General features: G+C 47.3%; 3 protein-coding genes across 3 annotated transcripts; 1 reads left to right on the top strand and 2 right to left on the bottom strand.

Moving 5' to 3' along the window:
• Window positions 1–95: 95 nt before the first annotated feature.
• On the bottom strand, window positions 96–1,922 carry BKA55DRAFT_581637 (uncharacterized protein). The gene is given in 4 exon segments (XM_046194056.1): window positions 96–544; window positions 786–1,216; window positions 1,297–1,888; window positions 1,901–1,922. The coding sequence occupies 3 exon segments, from the start codon at window positions 1,843–1,845 to the stop codon at window positions 481–483; spliced, it is 1,044 nt and encodes a 347-aa protein (XP_046043681.1). The 5' UTR covers window positions 1,846–1,888; window positions 1,901–1,922; the 3' UTR covers window positions 96–480.
• A 4,120-nt stretch (window positions 1,923–6,042) lies between these two features.
• BKA55DRAFT_581614 (uncharacterized protein) lies at window positions 6,043–7,508 on the bottom strand. Its single transcript, XM_046194055.1, has one exon. It carries the CDS (start codon window positions 7,295–7,297, stop codon window positions 6,302–6,304), a length of 996 nt encoding a protein of 331 aa, XP_046043680.1. The 5' UTR covers window positions 7,298–7,508; the 3' UTR covers window positions 6,043–6,301.
• A 187-nt stretch (window positions 7,509–7,695) lies between these two features.
• Window positions 7,696–8,463, top strand: BKA55DRAFT_695989 (RGS domain-containing protein; the record flags this gene model as incomplete). Its single annotated transcript, XM_046200220.1, has 1 exon — window positions 7,696–8,463. The coding sequence occupies one exon, from the start codon at window positions 7,696–7,698 to the stop codon at window positions 8,461–8,463; it is 768 nt and encodes a 255-aa protein (XP_046043679.1).
• Between the last annotated feature and the right edge of the window lie 7,048 nt (window positions 8,464–15,511).

The raw sequence follows: 15,511 nt of genomic DNA, 5'->3' as shown, positions 1-15,511 counted from the left end.
ACATCCATGGGCTTCGCGAGGACTCAGTCGGCGGCTAAGGCCAGGAGGATCTGACCGACCACTTATAGGAAATTGGAGGTTAACCTCTATGCAACGCGGGAGAACTTGCTCATCATATTCGATGACCTCATTTCAACCTACCACTGTAAATTAGGACGAATTGTGTCGGCTACTTCTTGCAAAACGTCCAGACAATCTCAACCAGACTGCTTCTCGTCCTCTTTTCATCAAAGACCTGGCCGTGGTCCAGATCTTGAAACCAGATCACATCCAATCTATCACCTTTCTGACCGAGATCCATTAAGTCCGTAGTTTCTAAGATCCAATTGTCTGACCCCAGCAAATATGCCCGTATTGCTTTGGTGTCGATCACACTATCTCTGCCGGCCAAGACCACAGTCACGGGATGATCTCGGATATCCTCCTTCCACAATAAGTTATCAGCCCAGAAGAAACGGCGGAATAGCGTATGAGCTATGCCTATATCCTTGGAACCAAAGTAGGAGAGTAGATACTCATTAGGTTGACTTGGCCGTCTACATATCTAAAGCATTAGAGTTTAGCCAGTATCATCAGTCAATTTGGGGACAGAGCTGGCATACAAAATTATAGGCCACGTCAGGTAGATGAAGTAGAAAAGACACGGGGTCAATAAACAATGCAGGGCCAATATGCTGCGAGACCTCCGGGCTACGAAGGAGTTGCGCGGCAACCACGCTTCCGTATCTTTCCACCGTCAATGTCAATGGGTAAGGGAATGGAGTCACTTTAGGAGTGGTACTTACGAATGTGTTACCAAGACACACTTTTCCCACCCATGTGCGGTCAATATGCGCCGAATCTCATCGCACATTTCGTCTTTCAGCATTGCCTCGTATGTTATCCTAGAGCTTACCGACATAATTTCTATAGCGATGATGCCAACCTGCCCATCTGAAGAATTCCCGGCATCATGGGCATTGATGTCGGCTAAGAAGTTTATGTATGGGTAAAGCCCCACGCCGATGCCGTGAACGAATAGAATAGGCAGCCTTGTCTTGGACGTATGGGGACGGTGCCAGTAAGTAAGCCTGTTAGCATGGGAGGTGCAGGTCGCAAACAGAGTGAAAAGACGTAGGGGAAAGGTAGTAAGAAACTGCGAAAACGACGTGCGATGAAAGTTGAACGAGTGGTATCGTAAAGAGATAGACGCTATGGTATCGACAACAAACACGCACTAGAGGGTAGTACGAACAGAGTTAGCAACCTGGGGTACATGAGCCAGTACTTGGGCGCATAGTCATGTGAGTAACTTACTAGATACCACGTTAAGCTCCGATGCAACATCTCTACCTTCTCGAGAGTCAACCGGAGGCATTTAGCGTTTCCGCGGCCAGGCTCTAGCTTCTTGCCTAGCAGCTTCTCTATCTCTTGAGTATACTCTTCTAATTCCTCGTCATAGGTCGAGTCATGGTCTCCTGTGTTTAAGAATGCCCACCGGAAGAAGTCCTTGACATTATCGCGCTTAATCTCGGAAACTGGCGCATTCCGGAACCATTTTCTTAGGTACTGAGCCGGGTCGGGAATATTATTGTGGCATTTTAGGAATAACTTCCGACGATCGGCGCGGCAGGGCGGGACGGGGTGTTTTGCGGCCCTCTGGTGGTATTTATTCAGCGGTAGGTAGATAGCCAAATAGAAAAGAGCCTCCAGAGAGAGCCAAGCCTGTAGTACTCGCGGGAACTGAAATGGAAGGCAGGCTAGTAGGCTGACTAATGAATAAGTAACGCTAAGTGGTGCGATAAGGTGTAAGAGAAATATGGATGCGCGAATGAAGATGTAGTCCCAGAGAGATGTTCCCGCCATGGTAGCGGAGATATATCGTTAGGCAGCGTCACCGGGAAAATGTATGTTTTAATGTTCTAGCTTAGGCGGTCACTGTTTCTATGGAGTGTAGAATTGTGATTCTTATGCTAAAAAAACATCCATATCTTAATAAGTTTTTAGCCTTATAATAGTATTATTTTTTGTTGAGTTTAGTTAAGTCGATTTGTTGGGACCTTGCACTTGACGTTACCCCACTTACAAATGCCTTGTTTAAGCACGTGCTAAACCTAGCATGTGAAAGAGATGATGAGTTTGCCGAGGACGCAGTAGCATTATCTAACTATTCTGGCTTGATCCTGACCACGGCGTGCCATCACGATAAAGGATTATCTGAGGCTGCGATGCAAGTAGATCCGTATTGCGTACGTAAGTTACGAAAAGCAATCTGGGGGTTTAAGCTGAGCCATCTCTCGGGGTATACTTGGAAGCGGGTAGAAGCTTGATCATTTATTTGCCACTGTTCATATCTCAACCCCAAGTAAGATCTGACGTGTGTTAGACTAGGTGTCTAAGAAGCAGTGTAAGTTTTATTTCAACTTTAAGCATTTCTTAAATTTCTAACCCAGGTTCCTGGCATTATTGGCAAGATGTCTCTGCTATGCATTCGAGCAGTTGGGCGGCAGGGCGTGGAGAACTACTTGGATTTTCGACACATCATTTTGAAACAGAGGGCATCAGGTGATAAAACATAAAGGAACTTGAATCTAGGATTGATTCTACGCCGGTTATGAGATCATTTACTATACGAGTGATAGTACAGCTCCCTCCATCTTGTCTCGGTGAATATATTTGAGTGCCTTGTTGATGGCCCTCCATCGGTAATGACTGTCATCATCTCTCGGAAGAACGAGACACTGAGTTGGAGCTTGGAAACATAGCCAAAGCCAGTATATTTGTAACATATAGTAGCTATGTCGTTTGTAAACATTATGACTTTGTGTAAGTTGTAGATTTTCTATTGCGATGAAAGTGCGCTAGGGTTCTCGGCATATTGAACCCTCTCATGTAACAGATGGGTATCCTCTGATGCTATTAAGTTTCTGTTTCCGATCCAGGCGGGTCGGCTACCTAAGCCATGGCGGCCCACATCTAGAAGTTATGTTCCTGCTTTGTTTCACGACGCTCGTTCTCTCGCTGGGCTTCCGTCTCTTGTTGAAGGTGACTTTGGGCAGTAAGCTTCAGCTCGCCAGTCTTCTCCTCAGCTAATAAATACTGATCGGTACTTTCATCGAGATTGCTAGAGCCTGATACTGAACATGTAGGGATCGATATATCCCGTCGAATGGGGTGTTCGCTACCAGTTGCGACAGTCCCGATATCAGAAGACCTCTGAGCTTGCATGAGGGGAAAAATCACCCGAATCGAAATACTTCATCCTCTTCCATTGAACATTGAGTCAGGTTGATTCTTACTGGTTATAGACAGAATATATCTACTAACTTCTAACTGGTGATGAAGAAGCTTCCCTCTGCTAGGAACTATTCCATATCGATTTAAGAGACGGTTGTTGTTCTCTGTATTGAGCTCGGAGGTTTCTTGCTGGTCCATGATAATAATTTGGGACTATGGATAAGTGACTGATTGAAAAAGGGAACAGGTTGAGGTGTATTTAATTGTCGGTTCCTATTGGCATAGTAATCCTCAAAAACATTTCGTTGAAAATAGAGGGGTCGGTGTTAGACCCAGTATTTGAGAGCAGGTGACGTAGTACGGGCATCAAGGCATGTGTCAACTACGTACGTACGTACCATGTGTCCTATTGTGGGGTGCTAGCTCCTTTCGCACCGTTATCACCATCATCCTGATGTCAACCTACTTTATCGTCTCTTTATACTATCTCTTTGAGCGGCACAAGGCATCAGTGAGGTCACGACCGGGGTCGGGGGCCAATCAAAATGATCGCGACGATCGGTACATTCACCCACACCTAAATTGGCGTGTGATAGAGGTACCAACAGTCAGCATTGTTACAAATCGCTACATCACATACTTTGCAACCGTACCTAGTCTTCCGGCACCCTTGATTTCCTGATATCGGCTCGAGATAGCCTCCTTTTTCCTTCCTTTTTTTAAAGGGTCGAGGCTGCCCTTGCCGGTAGCCTTTGCAAGCTAAGCAGGGCGAATAGCTGCCTCGGCGGACATGATTGATATCTCTTTGTAGGTGATTTTGCCGTGCTTCTATATCCTCGATGTCTTCTTCCTTCCCTGACCGACTTCTCTTCCTTGTGCCGCCTTCAGCAGCATATGTGTTGAAAATCGCGTTGCAGATGCATTCCTTCCAAGCTCGTAGCGTGCTATAAGGCTTCCAACGAGGGTGCCGGGTCTTCTTTTGCAAAATGAAGCTATTCGCAAGTGCGACTTTGAGGAGGAAGCTCCAAAGCAACGCCTGCCACGGACCGCGGCGGAATCGATGCTCATACGTCGTATAGGACCTTATCTGATCACCGCGGTCCACGTGATTCATTTCATCGTTATACTGAGCGGCAACAGTAGGTATAGGGATCATTTTGAAGCTATTCCCGTTAAAAAGGCGCTGTAGCTGTTGTGCCTCTGCCTTCGTGCCTCTCTTAGCCGGCAGCTTCCTCTTTTTTAGTGTGCGCTTGTGAGGGGCGCCGCTGTGCACAGTTGAAATAAAGAGCACTACGCTGCTATCCTTCTAAGCGATTTGGATAACCTAGGGGGAATAAAAAGGGACAAATTAGTAAGGGAAACACAGCTAAAAGTCGTCTATACCTGTTTATCCGGCATCGGGATCAATATGACCTCGTTATATCTCAAAGGCGTGCCGTCAGGAGCTTTGCCGGTCTCTTTTATCCGCTTTATCTCGGTGCTAATGCCGCAGTTAGGGCGTGCCGTGCCTGTGGCACCAAAGCCAAGCTGCCGAAGGAGGCGGAAGAGCTGCGGTGACAAGAAGAGGTTATCTGTGAAGACATGATATATCTAAGGAAGCAGCCTTTTTACTAGGTGAACCACGATGCTCTGTGTATTACTGAGAGGGATCTCGGTCCGTAGCTTTCCCTTCTTGCCTTGCGGCTTCGCTATAGGTAGGTTAACGATAACAGCGGTATATGGTGATGACTTTACATGCCAAAGCCACCGAAGAAAGAAGCCCTGTTAGGCGATAACCCAGACTTTGAAGCCTACCGGTATAGGCTTTCCCTTAATAAGCGTTATCTCTTTCGATCTGCCTGTAAACGGCACCATACACTCATCTACAGTCAGATTAGTCCCTGGAAGATAGAGCTTGTTTAATACCTTCTATATAAGGTCAGACCACTCTTCAGCCGCTTGGAAGGTCTTTGGAAGATCCCCCTTATTCCTTACATCGACTTTGGTGTAGTCAAAAGTATGGAAATACCTGTTGATTAGCTCGAACTTCCGTAGCGGCATGAACTTAATAATTGAGTGAAGAGGGCGCTAATCTCCTAGGCTAGGTGCCCTCTAATGGTCTTTTATTGATATTTCCCTATGAATCCCTAGGTAAATAATGACTCTAAGCCATATATAAGCCGTTAAAGTAGAGATGCCTTCCTATTTAAGGATGCGTGAGTGTTTAGAAAGGGGGGTATTCTAGTTATTAATAATGGCATTTTTAAGTAAGTAAGTGACCTAGCTGTTGGTGTAGTCGACCCATGACTGTATAAGGGAAATAGGTATAAAAAGCTGGAATAATTCAAGTGGTTCCTTGGGCAGAGGGTTGATCTTGAAATCATGATATTCTAACTTGAAAGGTTGAAAATCATCACCGCGGCCCTCTTCGGGCGGAAAATTAGGCACGCCGGTGGGGTCATTAGCTGCTCTTAAAGGCAGGGTATTAAAGCTGTGATTATCTAAGCTATCTCGTATCTTTGAAGAGCTTATCGTTTTAATTACGACAGGCTAGGGGCTATTTGTGTGAGGTTTTTGATGAATTTGGTGGTGAAAAATTAAGCAGCTATCTGACGAGAACTTTATATACCCCGCAGGTACTAGTGTGGTTAGTAAGTGAAGTGGGGCGAGTGACCTTTTGATGCCTTGTGCCGCTCAAAGAGATAAGCCACATGCTAGTACGGTTCTCCGGGGGTACAGTGCTCGGGATTCAAAGATCTTCGGGTTTGCCGAAGCTTATGCTCGATTAAAGAGTTGATCTGGCTCTAATTAATAATGCGTTAATTGTTGTTCACATTGCGCATCAATGGTAAATGGAACATTTATATTTATTCAACTTTTATTAAATCCTGAGATGACTGTTCTTCTTGAGTTTATATCTCTAAATGATTTCATCCTGGACTCTAAACTCTTGAATTTAGGATTTTCAGACAGATAGTCTGGATCCTAAGGAAAGAGGGAGTCTTGGATCTCCCAATACTAATTTCATTTAACGAGATTATGTGATTTTTTAAGGTATAATATGAATATGTAAAGACGAAAAAGCTTCCTTAAGAGTTTTTGTCGCTTAACGTTTGCGCTTCAATCCCACGGTAACGCCAGCAGAAACTTGAATAATGCCATCTGATGCGACCGGAATCTGTAAAGACACTGGAAGTGATAAATCTGGGGGTGAAGATATCAATGTCTCAGGGAATGCGCTCACTTGTGAATCAACACAACGCACTCTCTGACCTCCCGAGTGCTTTCTTGCAAGGCCAACCTGCTTGAGAGATATTTTAGTAGATAATCTCTTGTCAAGTCGTACTGTCTCGTTGACTGTATTTTTAATCCTGTACTGAGCTCTTGTAAATGTATCGAAATCTGACATGGTCGACATGCCATCACCAGAAGTCAACACGGCTACCCTATGGTTGATGTAGGAGCTGTGTTCATGGGGTCGAGTATGCTTAATGGCCCTTTCTGAGAATGAGGAAAATGCAGCAGGGCAAGTAGATTCCAAGGCTTTGTCGGACGCCAGAAGTTGGTCTTTCGCTGGAAGGCGGCCAAGCTCCATCGACGACGATACCAAGGTCTGTCTCCCGGAGCCGACCGCCTCATTCGTTTTGTGGCGCTTGCACCGTCTTTTCGGTAAAGAAGTGGAAAAAGCGTGAGTGGCGGCAAGGGCTGAATCTTGGCATGGCGGGTGCCAAATGTGGTCGGTGGGGAGGTAAGAAGCGAAGTATCGGACGAGGGAGTCCAAAGAGTTTGTTTGGAAGAGCCGGACTGCATGTTCCCACTGAGGCATCTTGATGAGCTTTGGGTTTCCAATGATTTCAAGACTTGCGGATTCAAGAGATTTATTTAATTCGGAGAGACGTTGTTGTCTGCGATGGCTGGCTAAATGGTGAAATTCGGCTGTCGACTGCGCTTCGTAGGATATTTCGGCTATGTCACAATAAAAAGCTTCAGCATCTTGGATGGGGATCGTGTAGGTATTGTACTGGTCGTGGAGCTTGGTGAACAAATCCTCTTGTTTCATGCCGAATTTCCAGGCTGGCCATGTCCATAACGGGTCGTCCATTTTATCGATATAATTCCCTTTAGACTGATTATAACTGCGGTAGATCGAAGTTGGTGATAATTAGAAATTAGAAGTGGAATAGTAGAGGAGATGCACGCTTGGCTTTAGAAGCAGATATCTCGAGGACCCTGTATTTTGTGGCAGGTCAGCAGCACTAACGCTAGCGGTAAAAAAAACTTTGTCGCCTGACATCTCAAATGAAGACGGGGTGGAAACCACCCATGTGCGCCAGGTTAAATCAGGGTTTTCACCACACACTTCTGCCTGGCCGCAAGATGGTGGTGGATAACAGGGTGCGGAGCGTTGCCCTTGGTCCCGATGCGAGATATTGTAAGCTAACTATCTCTTCGGCTGCTAGAAACCTCCACTGTTCTCTCATCCCGAAGAGACATTTTATAATGTCATTATTACCTGAAGTTATCTCTAATTTAGCTTCTGACGCTTCGAGACTAAATGATTTCACAGCCTATCTTTCAAAAAACCATTGCCTAGAAACCTTTCAATTCATCCAAGATGCCTCGAAATACCGAGCTCACTACGCAGAGATAGTCGAGGAAAAAGAAATCCCTTGGGAATATCTAAGACGCCATTACGATTACCTGCAGGAACTATGGGAAGATCTTCTGGGTACCTATATCCTTCCTAACGGACATCGCGAGGTCAACCTTCCCTCTGAAATTAGGACTCGACTTCTCGGATTACGTTCTTCTGCACTTCCCCCATATCCATCGACATTGGATGATGCCGTCAAGACCGTCCTTGAGCTCATGGAGGACTCAATCCTACCCAAGTTCATGAAGTCTTATGAGTCGCTGGATCAACCTAGAGGTAGAGGGGTTGGTAGCTGGAGGGGAGTTCTCTGCAGACTTCAGCGGAAAATCTCAACGCCCACATCAGAACGGAATTACAAAGACTCTGTGCCGCGGGCTTCCGATTCGAGAGAGGATAGTGAGGCCACTCATTGTACGCGCCGCCGCTTCCTAGCAGTCGCCGCCGCATCACCTTACAACCATCTACGGCGGCCCCTAGGAGGGTTGTTCGATCATACTGTCTGCGATATCAGGGGTATAAGATGGTTAAAGTTGCCGCTAGAGAAGGATGGAGCAGCAGCAGGCACTGAGATCGATGCTAGGGATGAGTGGGTCAGCGCACAGCTTCTCGAGTAAGCTTGTTGGCGATGGCCATAGCGGTATTCGGATGGCCGCAAATCAGTGCCTGGGAGAAATTCGCCAGTAAATAGCGAAACTGAACGGTCATAAGGATTTAGTCGGAACTCATTGAATTGAAGCTTCTTTACACGGAAGCATTTAAGCCAAAACTCTCAGGGATCAGAGCCTGATGCATAACAGTTTGGTGGAGCGACGAATGAAAAGATCAAGGGTTTCTGCGCGTTAATGAGTACACTGGAATTATTACTGTCAAGGTGTCATGTCTGAGAAGCGTCACAGCCTAGACGAGCTGACTATGCCGTGCTAAAAAGCATAGTAGATACTAAGCGATGAAATAGGAAACTCGGTTGCAACCAACACTCGTAGTACAGCAGCAAGCTTTTTCCTCTCATGGCGAAGGGATAACGCAGATCATCTCATCGGCACTAAGCGATCTGCACCGGTCTGCGCGACTATGATTGATATCGACAGGGTATGTAGGGCAAGCGGCACACTTTCGGGTTATCCACTGCTGCAACCTTCCGTGTCACCTCAAACTAAAGCAAGATACCATAGCCAATGAGTCCCAACCCAGCGCACTTGCTACTAGGTCGACAGTTTCTTCCCTCACTATCCCACCACGAAATCTTGTGCATCTTCCTCTGAGGCAACTTGATCTTGCCCGCCTCGCACCATTAAGTGATCGGCCGAGCTGAATAATCGCCGGCTTGGCTGTAGGGTTGCTCACCTCTACCTTTATCTGTTGATCCAGCGCCATCGAAGGCCTGACACCGACGTGTCCTCGCTGCGACATCGACCTCATCCTGACCCTGCAAATCCTGACCCTGACCTACTGTTAGACTTCCTCCTTGTCTCAAGCGCTTCGTTTGGACACGTTGACGTCGAGAGTGTTTCATTCTCCTCTCGAAGGATCTGCACCTTCTGACTTCAATAAGGTGATCTGATGCACCATTCCCCTTGTTCCTTTAGCAAATTCAGGGCTGCCGTCAGATCAATCAAATCAGATGGGGACGTAAATCTGAACTGAACTAATACTTTACCCTCTGCATCTAATCTGATTGATTAATTAATAGATATCTGATAAATAATAGGTCACGTGGAGCTATTCCCAACCTCACGATTCTGCCCGTGGGATCTGACTGCCTTGTTGCTTAAGCATAGGCCCCCCAGAGTAACACACCCTCCCCTAATCCAGTTCTTCAGTAGTTGGATCGACTCAATGCTCGATCCAAGTAGAGAGTGTCGCTGTGAGCTGACTGTAAGCTTCGCAAGACTGAATGCTCTCTCACAATCGGTTGACATGGCCGGGATTGCAAGGACATCCAATGCAAATCTACTTAAACGCGGAAAGGCATTGCTATGATCAATCCACCAAAGAACAGGGTCATCTACCTGTTCCGGCTCGAGCCTATAGTATCGTTCAAGCTCACTGCCTGTTGCCGAGAGCTTAGGCTGTCGACTTTTCACCCACTGCTCAAACCTACTTTGCTCAGGTCGGGGCGTCAACGAGGAGGTGGCCGAAATACTCTCAGAAGCATCATCGTCGTTTTTCGAGTACCAACGCTCAAAGTAGGCTTTGATGCCATCCTTTGCATCCCGAAGCCATTGCAGCTGCTCTGGGGAAGTCCAATTAGTCTCCAGCCACCGGAGGCCAAGGTCCGGATTCAGAACAACAGAGGCCGCAAACAGAGGCGACCGCCCCAGAAGAGTATAATATTCGTTCAGCTTAATCCAAGCAGCGTTTATGCTTGCCCTGATACTAGCACGCTCTTGACCCTCCATACTGGCAATGTTACTTACGGAGCGAGCATCGTCCTGCAGGTAGTCTCCTCGAGAATGTACAGGAAGAGCACCTTCGTTAAACAATGGGCTGGTGGATGGACAAGCCGAAAGAACCGTTTCGCGACGGCGGTGTAACGGCGTGATCTCAAACCCTTGGAGTCGCGATGGTAGTCGTGATTGGCGCAAGGGTCGCCCTCGAGTTTGCCCGACTACAGATGGCCGCGCAGACATTGACTTCGTATCCGCAACCGATTCAAGCTCCTCCCCCTGAGCTCTACGTCTTTCCTCCGTAGCATGATTCGCAGTTTCATCGTCGTAGAGAAGCCTCCAATCTTTTAGATGTTCCAGAATATACTCCATCCCTGTCATGACCTCCCAGAGCCGGCCGTGGCCTCCACTTGTACCCCATCCTTGTGTTCTCATTGTCATATTGTAGATCGGCTCCAAAATATGGCTAACTTCCCTGAGGACCTTCCAGTCATCGGAGGTCAGAATGTCGGCCATGGGAACCCTTTTTGAGGCGTCTGCTTCTAGCCCTAAATCTTGGATGAAGCTATTGAGCTCAGACTGCTTGATCAAGGCGCGCTCGATCATCATGTAGGTCGAGTTCCATCTCGTAGGGCTGTTTTGTATCACTTCCAGCTCAGCTGTTGACTCTTCCGCAAGCTTATAAATGTCTGCTTCTTCCTGCTCCCTAGCTTGTGATTTGAATGCTTCAGTGCGCTGCGGAGAGGCCCGGATGAACTTGACGATATTATGAAGCTTCCCAACTGGGCCCTTAGCTCGCCATTGTTCGAGGTCTTCTTCGACCCGCTCTAGCATGCCATAAGCCTCAGATTGAAGTTCAAAAGAAGCTGCATCGTCGCCATAGAGGAAAGCTTGGGCAACAAGGTTTAAGATATGCCCGAAACATCGCATCCTTCGTGCCTCCGCATCCGCTCGAGTTATCGAGGTATCGAGGTTCGTGTAGAAGTTTCGCAAGCAAACGTCATTGCTAGCTGCATTGTCACAGATCGAGACCCCAATCTTGCGATCAATCCCCCAATCAGGGACAACATTTTTTACAGTGTAGGCGATATTCTCGCCAGCGTGAGATCCAATCTACCTCCTGAAAGCAAGTAGCCGGCGTTGGTGTGAGTTACTCCGATCAATGAAGTGGCCAAATATCGAAATGAAAGCTAGTCTATTTGGAGACGTCCACAGATCGAAGCTGATGTGTATCTGTGTGACGGCTTCGTCAAGCTCCTCCCTGACGGCAGCTTTCTTCAAAGAGAGTATGTCCTCCAATTCTTTCTTGGCTGAAGGTCGACCCCAGGATATCTGAGCATAAAGATCAGAGTCTAACTGACGAATCAGCTGTTGTAGGTAGGTACTCTCGAAGGTAGAGAAGGGAAGATTGGAATCAATAATATAGCCAACTGAGAGTTCTCTGATCCGTGCCATCTTCGCTCGGGGATGAACCAGGGAAGAAGAGGCTGGCCGTTTCTTGGATGCGCTTCTTTGAAGATCCAGAACTGACGAATCGTCGAATGAACCCGGTTCGAATGTCTCGGTGATCCTATGAACTCTGAAACCGTCAGTGATAGCCTGGAGATGGGAAAGTCCGACAACTTGTAAAGATGAGCTTGTGCCGAGGATGTCGACTGAGCATTAAAGAATCGTGGCGCCCCGGGATCTGACCTACAGTGCCTTAGGCCGAGCCGATCCGCCGCGGATAGTAAGCACTAAAGAGTCGCCTCCTGAAATTTCGAGTTTTCTGCATCCGGAAACCGCGACGACGAGACTATCATCGACATAACAATCCAATTGCTTAAAAGGTCTTCCTACTGAACCTTTTCAATTCTCTCATCCCATCTATAATTATGGCCCCATAGGCAAACCAGAGCTGTCAAGAGCGTTTTTAGAGAACCCCGGATTTACACACACAGAGACGGTGATTGGTGGGAGGGCACACACCGCCCAATACGCAAAAACACAACCAAAAGCACATCCCCAATATGACGTAGGGATATCGTACTGTTCAAGAACCTTGTGGCTGAGTGAGACAGGCTATCTCTTTGAGCGGCATAAGGCTCCGGCAGGTCACTCGCCCCACATTGCTTACTAACAACACTAGTACCTGCGGGGTACGTGAAGTTCTCGTCAGACAGCTTCTTCATTCAACACAGCCAAAATCATCAAAATCCTCATACAAATTGACCCTAACGCGTCTTAATTAAAACGATGAGCTCCCAAGAGATACCTGATTATATAGATGATCACAGCTTTGATACCCCGCCTTTGAGGGCGGCTGATGACCCCACCGGCGTGCCTAATTTTCCGCCCGAAGAGGGCTGCGGTGATGATTTTCAACCTTTTAACCTAGAATATCGTGATTTCAAGATCAACCCTCTACCCAAGGAACCACTTGAATTATTCCAGCTTTTCGTACCTATTTCCCTTGTACAGTCATGGATTAAATACACCAACAGCTGGGTCACTCACTTACTTGAAAATGGCATTATTGACAACTGGAATACCCCCCTTTCCAAACAGTCCCGCATTCTCAAGTGGGAAGGCATCTCTACTGCAACAGCTTATGTATGGCTTGGGGTCCTTATTTACCTAGGAATTCATAGGGAAATATCGATCAAAGACCATTGGAAGACCCCTAGCCTAGGAGATCAGCGCCCTCTTCACTCAATCATCAAGTTCATGCCGTTACGGAAGTTCGAGCTGATCACGAGGTATTTCCGCACTTTTGACTACACCAAGCTCGATGTGAGGGATGAGAGCGACCTTCCAAAGACCTTCCAAGCGGCTGAAGAGTGGTCTAATCACATACAAAGCGTGTCTATCGAGCTCTATTCTCCAGGGACTAACTTCACTGTAGATGAGTGTATGATCCCTTTTACAGGCAGATCAAAAGAGACAACAGTCGTCAAGAATAAACCCACGCCCGTGGGGTTCAAAGTCTGGGTTATCGCCCAACAGGGCTTCTTTCTGCAGTGGCTTTGGCACGTGAAGGCATCACCATATAAGGCTGTTATAGTCGAGCTACCTACACCAACGCCGTATGGCAAGAAGGGAAAGCTACGGACCGAGATTCCTCTCAACAATACACAAAGCGTCGTGGTTCACCTACTAAAAAGGCTGTCAACGCAGACACATCACGTCTTCACGGATAACCTCTTCTCGTCGCCGCAGCTCTTCCGCCTTCTTCGGCAGCTTGGCCACGGTGCCACAGGCACGGCACGCCCTAACTGCGGCATCACCACCGAGATGAAGCATATAAAAGAGACCGGAAAAGCTCCTGACGGCATAGCTTTGCAATATAATAAGGTATATTTGATCCCGACACAAGATAAACAGGTATGGACAGCTTTACCTGTATTTCCCTTACTAATTTGTCCTTTTCCTTTCTCCTTAGGTCATCCAAATCGCTTGGAAAGATAGCAGCATCGTGCTCTTCCTTTCAACTGTGCTTAGCGGAGCCCCTCACGAGCGCACACCAAAAAAGAGGAAAAAGCCCGCCAAAAGAGGCACAAAGGCAGAGTCACAGCGCCTGCAGCAGGTCTTCAATGGTGATAGCTTCAAGATAATCCCTATTCCTACTGTTGCCGCTCAGTATAACGATGAAATGAATCACGTTGACCGCGGCGATCAGATACGGTCTTATACAACATATCAGCACCGATTCCGGCGCGGTCCTTGGCAAGCGTTGCTTTGGTCTTTCCTCCTTGAAGTCGCACTTGCGAATAGCTTCATTTTACAGAAGAAAACACGGCAGCCTCGTTGGAAGCCCTATAGCACGCTTAAAGCTTGGAAGGAGTGCATTTATAATGCCATTTTCAACAGATACGCAACTGAAAGTCACATAAGGAAGAGAGGCCGTACAGGAATGGAAGAAGACATCGAGGATACAGAAGCACGGCAAATTCACCTACAAAGAGATATCAATCATGTCCATCGGGGCATACATTCAAGCTGCCTAGCTTGCAAAGGCTTCCGGCAGGGTCAGGCCCGACCCTTTAAAAGGAAGAAGGAAAAAGGAGGTTATCTACAGCCGATATCAGGAAATGAACGAAGGGTGCAGACCGTGTACGGCTGCAAAGTATGTGATGTAGCTATTTGTAACACGGCTGACTGCTGGTACTTCTATCACACGCAAATTTAGGTGTGTGAGAATGTACTTCAAGTAGCGCTCATTTTGATAGGTCCTACACCCCTGTCGTGACCCCGCCGGAGCTTTATGCCGCCTGAAGAGATAGCGGCATCAATAAACATCTACATAGCAGGGCCAGGTGGTAGCGGAATAGAGTTATCCGAATTTGTTATCTTCGGGGATTTTCAATCAACTTTTCCTTTGCAGCTTGAGAATCTTCGTTTGATGCCTCAATTAGCGACGCGATCCAATGGCCTCTGCCACTTTTCCCGCCATCCATCGATGCCTGCTTCGCCTAATGATGCATAAAGTCAGCGATGGTGAAAAGAAAAGAAAAAAAAAGTTGAGTAAAAGAAAGGAAAAAAAGGGTCTTGCCCCCTGTTTCTCCTGTAAAGAACCAGGCAAATCCCCGCCCTCGTCGCTTTGGTCTCCACTGTTTTGGTATCGCAACCCCCCAGGGGCGGGGGGTTGCATTCTGACTGTCCCGAATCTAGCACCCCATGCCCTTGCTGGCCATCTCTTTCCCATCCTTGATCGCTAGTGATAAAACGCCCACATGCTTGCACGGTCTCTCTCATCTTGCGCACTCTAATTCGCACTCCCTATGTTCCTCATCACCCTTTAAAACATTCTTTAATTCTACGCCCTCCACTTCCTCTCACTGGTCCCTTCTATTTTGGCTTTTGATAACATACCATTCGTCCTCTGGCTTCCCCTCGTTCCTTATCCACTATCCCATGTCCCATTCTCTATTGTTTAGCGCTCCCCAAAACTTTGTTCTGCCTCTCCCGCTCCTTATACACCCATTCTTCTATCTGAGCAATCTCTCTTGTCTATTTCATTTTCGTTTATCTCATTTATCTCTCTCTTTCCTTCCTCTCTTCCCGATCCTCCAGGTAGTAAGGGTATCACCCATCACCGCTACCTCAAAGCCGAACGACCACTGTAACCGCCACCAATTCCAAGGCAGCGGGTGCAAGTCTTATGAGTCTCTAACTACGAGCTCCCCCTTCAACTTTCCTTCTCGGGTGCTGCAGCGTCAAAAAGATCCCATCTGGGGACAACCCTTCGCCTTTCATCAGGACTGTTGTTTTCACTGATTCACCTGAAGATCGCGCC

Source organism: Fusarium redolens, assembly GCF_020744475.1.
Source record: "Fusarium redolens strain MPI-CAGE-AT-0023 chromosome Unknown BKA55scaffold_20, whole genome shotgun sequence".
Taxonomy (NCBI): Eukaryota; Fungi; Ascomycota; class Sordariomycetes; order Hypocreales; family Nectriaceae; genus Fusarium; species Fusarium redolens.
The sequence above is the reverse complement of the archived record's forward strand: the minus strand, read 5'-3'. Positions and strand labels throughout refer to the sequence as shown.